At 47.0% G+C, this 12,328-nt stretch overlaps 1 protein-coding gene across 4 annotated transcripts in view; it reads left to right on the top strand.

Moving 5' to 3' along the window:
- Nucleotides 1–12,328, top strand: part of ETS1 (ETS proto-oncogene 1, transcription factor) — a 113,973-nt gene that overhangs the window by 37,443 nt on the left and 64,202 nt on the right. Inside the window, exon 1 of one of the 4 annotated variants that reach the window (XM_022556294.3) lies at nucleotides 10,507–10,900. The exons of 2 other annotated variants lie outside the window; for them this stretch is intronic. In XM_022556294.3, coding sequence (XP_022412002.1) covers nucleotides 10,819–10,900 — 82 coding nt within the window. In that variant the 5' untranslated portion in view covers nucleotides 10,507–10,818. Of the gene's footprint in view, nucleotides 1–10,506; nucleotides 10,901–12,328 lie in introns of those variants that run through there. One more of the 4 variants, XM_022556293.3, reaches the window with a different exon arrangement.

Raw genomic sequence — 12,328 nt, 5'->3', positions numbered from 1 at the left:
ACTAAACAATTTCAGAAATCCAATTAAGTCCACTTTCCCAGTGATATGGCATTAATCTTGCCAAATGGAGCAGGCAACTCGCAAGGAGAGTCTGTGCGTTCCATGGCCAGATGCCAGGCATTGGTGATGCCAGAGTATGAATTATGTAGCGGATGCCCCTAAATAGCAAAATCTGTGTTGCTGAGGGGCAGGGTGGGCTATCTTCCCTTAGGGTTCAACTGGTCGGCACAGGTAGTGACACAGCAAGTAAAACACTTCATCTGAATGCCAGGAGGCAAGTCCAAGCTCAGAGAGGGGCCGCTACATGGGCCCAGAACCCTGTAGCTAAAAAGGCATGGGTACAGCACAGTTAGAGATGGTTAGAGGTTCAGGTTTACAGCACAAGTTAAGTTGTTAGGAAACTTCTAGCTGTCAGAAACAGAGGGGATAACGTAAGAAAAGACTTCTGTGAAGTGACTGCAATGGTGTGTGGATGGGGGGCGGTGAGGTGCTAGTTTGGGGAACGCTTCAGGCAGCAAGATACAAGGTAAGTACTGGACAGTGTGTGTAAGATTCTGCTAAGTTAGTGATTGGCTCGGAAGCCAAATAGTGAGGCCGTTTGCTTGGGATCTTATTTTGCTCAGTTTGTATGAAATCACTGAATGGGTATCAAACATACAACCCAGAGTGGGGAGAACCCAGTATTGGAAGGAGTCCTAGAGGGTGTATCTTCCTCTCTGCCCTGCTAGTGTGTGATGTAGCTGTGACCATATGTTTAGAACTTCCATAACCATATTTCATGTCTATAGAATGGGTATCAACTCCCTTTCATCCAAGGGGCCTGGTGTCCGGATCTGCATAATTTACATACTCAGACTTAAAACTATCTTTATTATTATGTCATGACTTTCATGGGACCACCATATCCTCATCTCTTGGTGAGAACACTATCTACCACAGCTTGGATTAACTTCCATGAGAATTTTATGGTCACGAAATCCAAAGTCACGATTCCGATTTTTTAAATTATTAATAGCGGCGAAGCTGTGTCGAGTGCTCATTCTGCGTTAGACATAGTGCAAATGGCGTGGCACAAATTCATTCCATCCTCAGATCAGCTCTGTGAGCTGGGCACTATGATCAGCTCCATTTTACAGATGAAGAAACTGAGGCTTTCTGAGGCCAAGGGACTGACAGCTGGAGAGGGGCCAAGCTGACTCAAACTCTTGTCCACTGCGGCCAAAGCTTGTGCTCTTAACCGCTCTACCCCACTGCCTCCTCAGTTCTTTTAGAGTTTAAGGGCATTCCTTGTAGTTAGGAAACCAAAGCCTGATAGTTGATCTGGCAAAAAAATGGGCTCCTCGGAAGCAGGGACATTTATTTGGAATTGTTTCCTTATCTCCACACCTCAGTTCCATTCCATTCAATTAAAAAAATACTCTCCGGGAGAGAAAATGTTAGCTCAATAAAAATGGGGAGTATATGTGGATGCTGGGCCTTTCCTGGATCTGGAATGGTGGTTGCCAGCCATCTGGTCTCTCTCAAGGTTGTGGAGTTCCCTGAAAGAAAAGTCCATGATCCTTTTGATTTTTCAAAATTCTGAACATTATTTAGAATTTTTAATTCCTGGAAAGGGACCTCTCCTGGGAACCTGCCACAAGAGAGCCCCTTGCCGTTTGCCCTCCCACTCTCTGCTGTCAGCTCCCCAAGCAGCTGGACCTTCCTCCTTCCTCCTCCCCTCCCCTCCCCTCCCCTCCCCTCCCCAGCGGGTCCCTGGTGGTGCTTGCTTCCACCCAAGGCCTTTGTGTGATGAAGTCTTTCAAGATGGTCTCCCTGTCTGGGGAAAACACGTGTTTCTGATCAATCTGATGAAATACATTTCCATTAAGAAATAACTTCTCTGTTTTCTACTTTCTTCCTTCTCCACCTTACCTATCATTACCCATCGTCTCGAGCCCTCAAGGCTTGAAAGGACTTCCCCGGCCCGATTGATTACATGGCGCCTTCTTGCACGTCACATATGCTGGATTTGCTTCTCTCCTCTTCACCAGTGTGAAGGGAGAAAGGTTTTCCTTGTACAGGAGCCAATCCAGATAGATGAGATGTGAGCTGGGGTCTCTTCCACCATCCGCTACATTCCGACACCTTCATAAGGGGTGATGCAATGTGCCTAGTGAGCCCAGCTGTCTTCTTGTAAATTAAAGACGGCTTCATCTCTTTGGCCCTGGAGAACAGAGAATTAAATGGGAGCTGTAATCCCGGAGAAGTTGACATATCCCTTCTTGAGATTGTTTTTCAACTGTCGTTGTTCTATCAGTGGCATATTTGGGGCTCAGTACATTCTAAATATGAATAATTACTCAGGACACCCTAGAGTTGTTTTTATGGATTTGTGTTCCTGCATATTTATGAAACTTAGATTCTGTGCACATTTGTTTTCGGGACAGTACACATACAAAAAGAGATTCGAAACAGCAAAGGACTTTAAAAAGTGCTCTGCATCCCACTTCCTCTGTTACTAGATTTAGCATCAACAAACGGAGAATTCGTATAAATTCATTACGAGGCAGTGATGTTGTGCACTGGAGGATGCTGAAGGCCAGGGAGGGGTAGGTGTCTGAGTGAGATATTTGTAGATGACAGCTTCAAAGTATGTTAATTTTCTTGGCTAGTAAGACGTTCTCAGTGTGTTCTCACATTTCATTTTTTCTTGGGTCGATTATGTGTAACTAGCTCAGAGAAAGTGACGTAAAATGATGTGTGTCTCTAATTCTCTTCACAGCTTAGTGGCAATGGTGGACCCTAACCAAACCCATTACTTCCTTGGTTTCCATGGTTTAAAATCAGCCTGCATTGCCCTTGCAACATTTCCATTATTGCATCAGCAGATATAACAAATTAAGTGCAGGTAGGTGTCATCTGCTATGGTCCAGCCAGCCAGAGAGGTTAGGCCTTCTTTGAGTGTCTTTGTGCCACCTGCTAGGTGGTAGCAGCTCATTTGACTTTCCCTCCCCTCCCCTTTCCCATCATCTCTCAACATATCCCCTTTCTCACTGGAGAGGATGCCTATAGCATGGCCAAACAATTAGAAAAAAAAATGCATTGCTTCTGGGGACCTGACAAGTTATAGTAAATTTGAGAAGGTGGAGGGGATTTGTAACAGGCACTGGACTCCCTGTAAAGTGTCTAACTATTCTTTCTCACAAAGATGGAGAAAATTGGGTTCATTCCATGTATTCTCTTATCTTACGAACAATGGATATAGCTATTCTACACCTTCCCTTCGTGATAATCAGTGAAATAAAAGATTCAAGTTAAAGTTCAGAAATTCCTGAAGCCTGCTTCTGACAATATGAACAATGTGCTGTGTAAAAGTTCAGACCGATGACAAAATGACTGGTTTGCTTGGTGGTAAAGCCAAATGCCATTTTCCACAAACAGCTATACCTGTATACACTCAGATGAAAAACAAAATGAATACGGTGACCTTAACAACATTTTCCTTTAAGGGCATGAGAGGCAGGTGATGAGGACAGCAGAGTAAAACTTTATAAAGGCCTTTCCAGCTGGAAAAGAGTCACCCGGTTATCTCTTTAGTCTTAAACTTCGGGCGACTTTGAGTCTCACATTACACCAAAAAAAAAAAAAAAAAAAGACTGATATTTGAGTTCAAGATCGGTATTTGGAATTTTAGGAAGTTATCTGTTCATTAAGTAAATAAACAGCATAATTTATTGAGTTCATACTGTTTTGAGCTGAGCACTGGAGGTGATGACAGAAACTAATCACTGCCTTGAGGGAGTGTAGGAGGCGGACGTGCTTATTCAAATATTCCCTTGGGGTGTGCTTGGGCTGTTGGGCAGAAAGGGGCACCTTGTGGGTGTGGGGAGGAAAATTCTTTGCATACAGAAAATGTCCATGTTGGGGAAATACTGAGAAATACCCTCTGTGTTTGGTGTAGATTTTCAGCTTGACCTTCCCTTGCATCTTCTGTGGTCACCTCCTTTCACTTCCATTCTGCTCTGAATCCTTTGCAACTCTTCCAGCTTGAGGACCTCCTGTTGACTTGTTTGACTGTCATCCCTTGACTGTTGGCCACGCAAGTCAAAGAAATCGACTCTGTGAAGGTACTGGATCCATGCCCAGGCCTCAGTTTCATTTTGGAATCTTGGAGATTTAAGTCCCAGAATGACAAGGACATAGAATCCCTGGTGACTCTACCTTCTCGTGTCCCCCCTCACCGTGCATCCTTCCACTGTCCTCAGCAAAGTTCCCCTCTACTGCTTCCTCCTGTACTATCTTTCCTTTTTCTCTTAGAGCTATTCTTCTAGTACAATCTGCTTCCTCTGCCTAACTTCCAGCATCTAGAACTGGATGGAGAAACTCTCCACCCCATCCCCGCTCCTTCATCTCTAGGGTGGTAAATGCTCCTCCTTTGGGGCAATGGACTTGGCATTTCAAAATGAAAGGGGGAAAAGAAAGGGGAAGATTCCACAATAAAATTATCTTAAGATTTAGACCACAACTGCAAAGAACATCTGTTTTGAAATCTGGTGTTGTCTTTGTAACCCAAGAGAAAAGCAGGGTAAGATCAGAGGAAGGCCTTAGCCTTCCACCAGAAGAAACCACCTGCCGTGTGGGGAAGGAGCCTGGATCCTGTCCTCCTGGGGTTCAGAGCTCCCTGCCAGGAGCCTGGTTCTCTGCTTCCACCCTGTTATTAAAGAATATTGGGTCTCCTGCCATTTGTGCTAATGCCATCGTCCCTCTACCTCCTCCAGAGGCCAATTTAGGACAGCTTACATTGGAATTCATACTACATGATCCCAGAGGCTCCAGGGTAGCCTGCATTCTGCATGACCCAGGCCCAAGAGGGAGCAAAAAATCCTGGGAAATGTGCTCCGTTCGCTTCAAGGAAGCCAGCTGACCGTGGTGTGGAGGGAGCCTCCGTACCCTGCAGCCTTGATCGGCAGCCCCTCACCTCCTTCTGTGTGGGCAGAGCCTGAGCTGCTTCAAGAGGAATACGTGCCGTCTGAACTGGTGGATTTTCAAATGTCGCTTGGTCTGTGGATGAGGCCCATCCATCCCACATCGCTGGGGCTGAAGCTGCAGCTGAGTGGTTCATAATTACAGTCTAAAGAAACTGCAGACAGCAACAGAGCCAGCCCAGACCCTTTCTCTCCTCACAGCCCATGCCAAGCTCTCACCCACAGGGAATGCTGGTGTGGTTACTCTGCAGCGTGCTTGCCCAAAGACAACACGTCCAGTGCAGAGGAGACTGTTAGATTTCTAGAAATTGAGGCTGATCATCTATCTGTTCCTGTGTGCTTCCTTTCTCAAGAGTGTCTGGGAACAGACCAAGCTGAACTGCAGTGACTTCCCCTGCAGTGTGGTATCTGTAAACCCAAGGAGATGCCCGGAGAGAGGATCAGGGGATCCCATTCTAGAACCGACACTGTCTTTTTCAGGCTGTGTGGCCTTGGGCAGAATGACTTACTCTCTCACAGTCATTGTTTTCCTCTGGAAATAAGAGGGCTGACCTTGACTATCTCTAAGAGTCTCCATCTCACTCTAACATGTGACAAAGCCAAGACCTAAGGTTTTGTCACCACGAACGTGATCTTCCTTCTGAATTTGAAATACAACTTTTCGGTGACTCTTAAATACAAGTCTGCAGTTTTCTCTCCTAACCAGGTAGTGCTGGAATTTCTCACCTGAGGCCGAAGCTGGGCAGGTTCCCAAATCAGGAACTGAGGGGAGGGGCTTGGAGAGATTTTTTTCAATTAGATATGATCGTTCTCCTTATCTCTCCATAAGACAGTTCAGGTGAATAGGGGGTCCATGTTACTCTGTAAAGGGGCTGACCATGCAGAAGATTTTTATGTGGTTCCTCCTATAGCCTATGGTCTACTGGCTCTTAATAGCAGTAACAGTGATTTAACTTTGAGCTCCTCTTCTGACCTAGACACTGCTAAATGCTTTCCATGCACTATCTCATTTAATCCTCCAAAGGACCCTACTTTAAGCAGAGAGGGACTGAGGTTCAGGATGGTTTAAATGACTTCTGCGTAGTAATTCAGCTGCCTAGTGGGTAGAGCTGGAATTTGAATCTGAGCCTTATTCCAGAGCCTATGTTACTCACGCTCATCTTGGTTTTATCCTGGAGAACTTTCCCAGGGCAAACGGGCCCCGGTCCTCCCCTCTCCCAGCCCACCCTCGCTCTCCTCCCTGGCTTCCCTCCTTACTTATCGCTCATTGTTTATTGTACCTTCTAAACAATAGTTAATGAGTCTGTATTACATGGTCGGGAGAGCCAGGGGTGATTTTATTCCCTGAAACAGAGATGAGGTTGTGACACAAAAAGGTTAAGTGGCTTTGGTGAGGTCACAGAGCCAGCCTGCAGTCGGTGACAGCAGCTCCGATCCCCCACTTGGGTTCCTGAACTGACCCTAAGGCCTTTTGGCATCAGAGTTTAATTAAGAGAGTTCTTTTCATTTTCTCCAATTTTCCATTTTATGGCAGCTCCATAACTTAGGTAGATATCTAAGCCCCAGGCGTCTTTCTCCCCCCACGGTGCTTTTCAGTGACTCAATTTATCACACAGAAGCCACTTGCTTTAGAGCTAAGCTTTAGAAGCCTGTTTCTGTGTGTGATGGAGGACTGCTGCTTTTTTTCTCAGAGAAAAAACAACCACAAATGCAAAACGGGCAGGTTGTTAATCGAGGACTTTTTTTTTTCTTTTCTTTTCAATCTTACATTTAAGCCAGTAAATGAACATCTGTGAGTCATAAACTTGCTCTGGATCAGCCGTTAGTGGTCTGAATGTTTTTGCACCTACCTCTAATAAAGCATATTTTAGCTCAAAACTCAGAGATTCTTCGGTTTGTTGACGGTCAAGATGTGGGAAATAGAAAAGTAACTTATTCTAGCACGCTTCTGGAGGAGGAGAGTCTGTCTTTCAGGATTGTTTATAATTAGTTGTATTTTTATATTTCTTTTTTATTGAGGTTGGAGCGGGAGTTGAGGGAGGAGCATAAAAGGGAAAGTTTATGTTTTTTACATACTCTATGTTTTTGAGGGAATTCTTATAAAAAATGTGACTGTTTTCTTGATGTCATTAACGTCTAACTTCACACCCCTGTCCCTCAACTCCTGCTGGCTTTATTTTAACCCCTTTGACATGAGGCGTCTAGTTTAAGGAATTTCAGCCCTTGCTGGGTGTGATTCCCAAGTTTTGGGAATATTTGAAAATACAATTCTGGTTTCTCCCAAGTACGGGAGGAGCAGACTGCTGCATTACCGGCAAAAACAAAAAGTTGTCCCTTGGTTGATTTTTCTTGAGTGCCTTAAAAATTAGATACAGTCTTGAAACAACTTGCCCAAGGGGATGGAAGGCAAAGCTCCTCTGATCTTGTCTTGTTAGTGGGGAAACTGAGGCGCAAATGAAACCCAGTGGACAGGAGTGCTGGGGAACAGAGCTTCTGGTCGGCCAAGGCCAGACCTAGAGGCAGAGTGACTGACATTGTTTAGCTCATTTTCACAAGCGCTAGCATATCAAACTCACTTAACCTTTGAATTGGAAAGCCATGGTGGCAAAGTAAAAGCCCCTAGTGACCAGGAAGGTGATAGCTCACTATTCAACACTATTGATTGAGCATCTACAATGTGTCAGGCACCAGGCAAGGCACTGTTTTTTAGGATACGGTAAGATAGAAATATCATCTAAAGTTCACAGGAACATTTAGAAAAACCTACCTGTGTCCTAGAAAGAATAAAAATTTAGTTGATCAAAATTGATCAGATTAATCAAGTGGGATCATTGCAGGCCTGATCAGATCATTAATATCCCAAATATGTAAAAATACTTTCACTTGTCCCTATTAAGTGCTCCTTGTTTCCACCAGATCCGAGGTTAGATGCATAACTTCTGATAACATCAATACTCACAATTGGCCTCCTGCAGGAGTAACTTTCTTGGAAGTCTGTGGTGGCCTCTGGCTACCTTCCAAACCCCACTCCCTGATTTGCACAGTCAAACCTTTCAAACTTCTGTGCTTCAGGACGGGGTTAGAAAGGATGATTGACAAGTTGAGCTGTCATCCTTGAAGAACTGAAGGAATAAATTCCCCCATTGCTGAAGTGCACAGTGTTTTCGGATTCATCATGGCGGGCTCTTTTAGTGTCTAGTTTGGGGGTGAGGGAGGTAGCAGCCGTGTTTAGGCTAGCCTGGGAAAGAAAGCTGAGAAACCGACTGAGGGAGAGAGACAGGACTTGCTCTGAGGAAGCTGCTTTTGAAATAGAGCAGTCACACCTGGATTAAAAAAAAATACCAGCATCTCCTTAACATAACATCAATAAAACAAAACTCCACAAAGCAACTCCTGATTTGCACAGTTCTTTTGCTGATGTATTCACAGCGGGTAAGGCAGGATTGGTTCAAGATCCTTTCCTTTGCTGGTCATTTGAATGTGTAAGTGCACAATTCATTCATGCGTTGTTTCCCTCAGCTTTTCCCAGGATCAGACGGGTCTGTTCTTGTCATCTGGGGGCCAGCATTGTTTTCTGATACCTTTTGGAAACACAGCTGGATGACAACATTCCTTCGACAATTAGGATTATCACATACCAATACTTCCCTCTGGTCACTGGAAGACTAGCATAATCGGCAGTTTGAACCAGGAGCCTGAGATCTGAGATTTATCTCCTATTCTTGGCTCCTCCCCTCCTTGGCTGTGGGAAACCTGTAAGTTACTAATACTTCAAGGGGACAGAACTGGAATTAGATGAAGGTAAGCAGGTGTGTTAAAACTTATCAGAGCTTGAGGTTACAGTTACAGCCAAGTGGTGGGAGCTGAACATTTGCTTAGAAATCAGGAAACAGTATTAAAAATAGCTTTCTCTGAGGTTGTTCAGAAAGATTTATGTTTTTAAAAAAATTTTATTTATTTTATTTTTGGCTGCATTGGGTCTTCGTTGCTGCACGCGGGCTTTTCTCTGGTTGTGGCGAGCAGGGGCTACTCTTCATCGCGGTGCACGGGCTTCTCATTGCGATGGCTTCTCTTGTTGCGGAGCACGGACTCTAGGCGTGTGGGCTTCAGTAGTTGTGGCACGCGGGCTCAGTAGTCGTGGCTCGCAGGCTCTAGAGCGCAGGCTCAGTAGTTGTGCCGCACAGGCTTAGTTGCTCAGCAGCATGTGGGATCTTCCCGGACCAGGGCTCGAACCCGTGTCCCCTGCATTGGCAGGCGATTCTTAACCACTGCGCCACCAGGGAAGCCCCAGAAAGATTTACGTTTAATCTTTTAGTTCATCAGAGATAGCTATCAGTGCCTGGCTCCAGCTATACATATGTGTCTAGGGCTGCACCTCTATGTCTAATGCTTGATTTATTAATTCAGACCAACTCTCTCCATTTATGATAACCAGTGTGCCACTGGCAAACCATTAATTATGCAGGATCATGTTATGGTGTCTGAAGTGTCTGGGCTTCCCAAATGGAAAAGGGGTCTGTGTACTGGGATTCTGTCATGGCTGCGAATGACGTACTCCAGAAATTCGAAACCACAGAGCTTGTGCATCACATTTTTGATGGTGGTGCTAGGAAGGTTGTCAGTTCTTTCTAGTAGAGGAGAATCTGTGAAAGGAAAGACAAAACTTTTGGCCAATGGTGACATAATTAGAGGAACAGAATAATAGTTCTCCCTGCCACCCAACCACTGCTGTAGGGAAACTGGAAGCTTAAGGAAGCCCAGGAGTGGATGCTAGTTTGGGGGCCCTGTTCCTGACTCTCCCAGTAATAAAGACGACGTTGGGCCTTTGTTTTGGGTCTCCAGAAGGCTGCCTTGGGCTCCATCCTTATCAAGGGCAGGTCATTTTTAACTAATTTCTTAACGATGACACTTGTTGGCCCTTGAAAAGTCGAAGGCTCCTCCAGCAATCCAGTGCCGATCCCTGACTCATAATCGGCTGGAGTCCAATATTCCCAGAGCCCTTTGAGGACACTGGCTTGGAGCCCCCTGCGCTTGCTCGCACGCAGGCCCCTCCAGTCGCTGCCTCACGTCCTGTGTGTCAGTCTTTGTGAATGAATGATAGACACGCACTTGGAGAACTATGCCGCTCCCGGGACGGGGCGGGAGCGGGTGACCAAGCCCTCAAGAATGCGTGGAGAATCTGACGGACTTTCCCGAAGGGCCGGAGCGGCCTGGGCACCCGCTGGCTCCGCGTGCGGCTTCTCTGCGGCCCGGCTGCAGTGCCCGGGGGGCAGAGGGCGCGGCGGACGCCGAGCTCCGCCCAGCCTTCCTTTCGGTTTGGACCGCCGCCGGCGATTGGCCGCGGGTCCAGGGCCCCGCCCCCGGCCGTGCCCGCCCCTCGCCGCCCCGCCCCTCGTCCCTCCCGGCCCCCCCCCCCGCGGAGACCCTGGGGGAGGGGGCCGGGCGCGCAGACCCACGGCCGGGGCTCGGCGCCTCGAGTAACGCCCCAAAGAGGAGGGGAGAGCGCGCGGGCGAGGGAGGGAGTCGGCTCCGGAGAGCGAGGGCGAGGGCGAGCGCAGGCGGCTGCCCGCGGAGAGGAGGGAGCCGGGCCAGGACTAGGAGGTAGCCGGCGGGGCGCAGGCGAGGCGGGCACCCGGCGCGCGCACTTTCCCGCAAAGTGCCAACTACCCGGGAGAGAGTTCCGGCCGCTCACCTTCTGGGCGCCAGGGAAAGTCAGCGGGAATTTGAGATTTTAGGGAAGAAGGTCCGATCCCCCCGTCCCCTGTCCCTTGTTACTTATCCCCATTAAAAAGAGAAACAACAAGAATAACAGCAAACTTGCTCTAGTCCCGTCTGTCCCCCCACTCCTGGCACCATGAAGGCGGCCGTCGATCTCAAACCGACTCTCACAATCATCAAGACGGAAAAAGTGGATCTGGAGCTTTTCCCATCCCCGGGTGAGTGGTGACTGCCGAAGCCCCCACTCCAGCTCTCGGCCAGAGGCCGGGGTCCCCTCCGCTTCTACCCCCTTCGCTCTTCCCTTACAGGCAGTGGTGCGTTTCTGCCAGAGCTTCTGCCTGAGCAGGCGATGCTGGTGGCAGCTGGAGAGAGGTAGAGAGGAAGAAGAGGACGTTGGTGGCCCGAGACCCTTGTTTGGGGGGTGGTATTTATTTTCACAGCTGTGTTTTTGTGAGTAATGGGAAAAAGCTTTTAGAATGGCCAGCACTCCCATTCCTGCTTTTTTATTTTTCCAAATGAGCGGGAACCCTCTGGCCTTATTCCTTAACGTTAGGGGGGTGGACACGGCCGCCGAGGACATCATCCCCTGACCCTGCAGTCATGCCCCAGAACTGGAGCCGGATGGAGGGCCTTGGGTAGTAAGAACCCAAACGGTGTCTAACTGGCTGGCCTTCATGCACATTTTCAAATGTCTTGCCTTCCTGAGCTCCTCTGTCACATGTCCCTTTGCTATCTAGCTTCTCTTTTCTGGGTTGAGGATAGGGAGGTGGGAGCAGAGCTGAAATGATCATCTTAACTGCAGGAAACATCCCGATTCTGTTCATGCAGGTTACTCACTTTATCCATCTTTCTAATCTGCCGTAAATTTGTCCCTTGGTACCAAAGATCTGTTAGAAGAGGGAAAACCTCCCAACACCAAACGTGACTTTGGGTCTTTGATTGGTGTGTTATCCAACTCTTGGATTTGTAGGATTTGAAAAGGAAAGGGGTAGGACAGAAATTTCATTTTGTCTTAGACACAGTTTTTGGTGCCAAGCAGTTTAATGGACGCTGGAGCTCCAGAATTTCTGGAATAAATGCAATTGGAGAAGAAAAGATGCTTTCTTATAGGATAGGGAACTGCCAGCTATCCTTAAGAGATTCATTATTTTGGAGGTAAAGGTATATAGAAACATGTAGGGAGAAGGTGGTGCTTTTTGGAAAAAAATTAATCGCAGTAATGTGCTTCTCTATTGTATTGGATTATCAGTAAGTTCAGCGGCTCCCCATGTTTAAGACTTCTTTGCCTCCGCCATAATTAGTTGCTTATTTTAACCCTTTCTTAATCTGCTTAAACTTTCAACACAAGCCAAGCTGACGTTTTGTCATTTGGAGATCCTGCAGAAATCTTAATAAAGACATGGTAGTGGCTGGTGTCTTCTCCTCTTAGACCCCCTAACACTCAAGCCCAGGGTTGCTCCCTGGGAGGTGCAGGAAGACTAAGGCTGTTTGTTGTCACAAGGATGCTGAGATGAACTGGCACCTCGGAGACATTTCGGGTACATAGAGCTACAGTTCAGAAATGATGCTGCTGTGATGGTGGTTTTGGGGAGTTCAAGGCAGCCAGAATAAATTCTGTTAGTCACAATTGATTCAGACCATTTATA

This window comes from Delphinapterus leucas, chromosome 7 (genome assembly GCF_059928025.1).
Source record: "Delphinapterus leucas isolate spDelLeu-1000000601 "Yukka" chromosome 7, BTC_Dleu_Yukka2, whole genome shotgun sequence".
NCBI lineage: Eukaryota > Metazoa > Chordata > Mammalia > Artiodactyla > Monodontidae > Delphinapterus > Delphinapterus leucas.
Note: the sequence above shows the minus strand (reverse complement) of the source record. Positions and strands in the feature narration are given on the sequence as shown.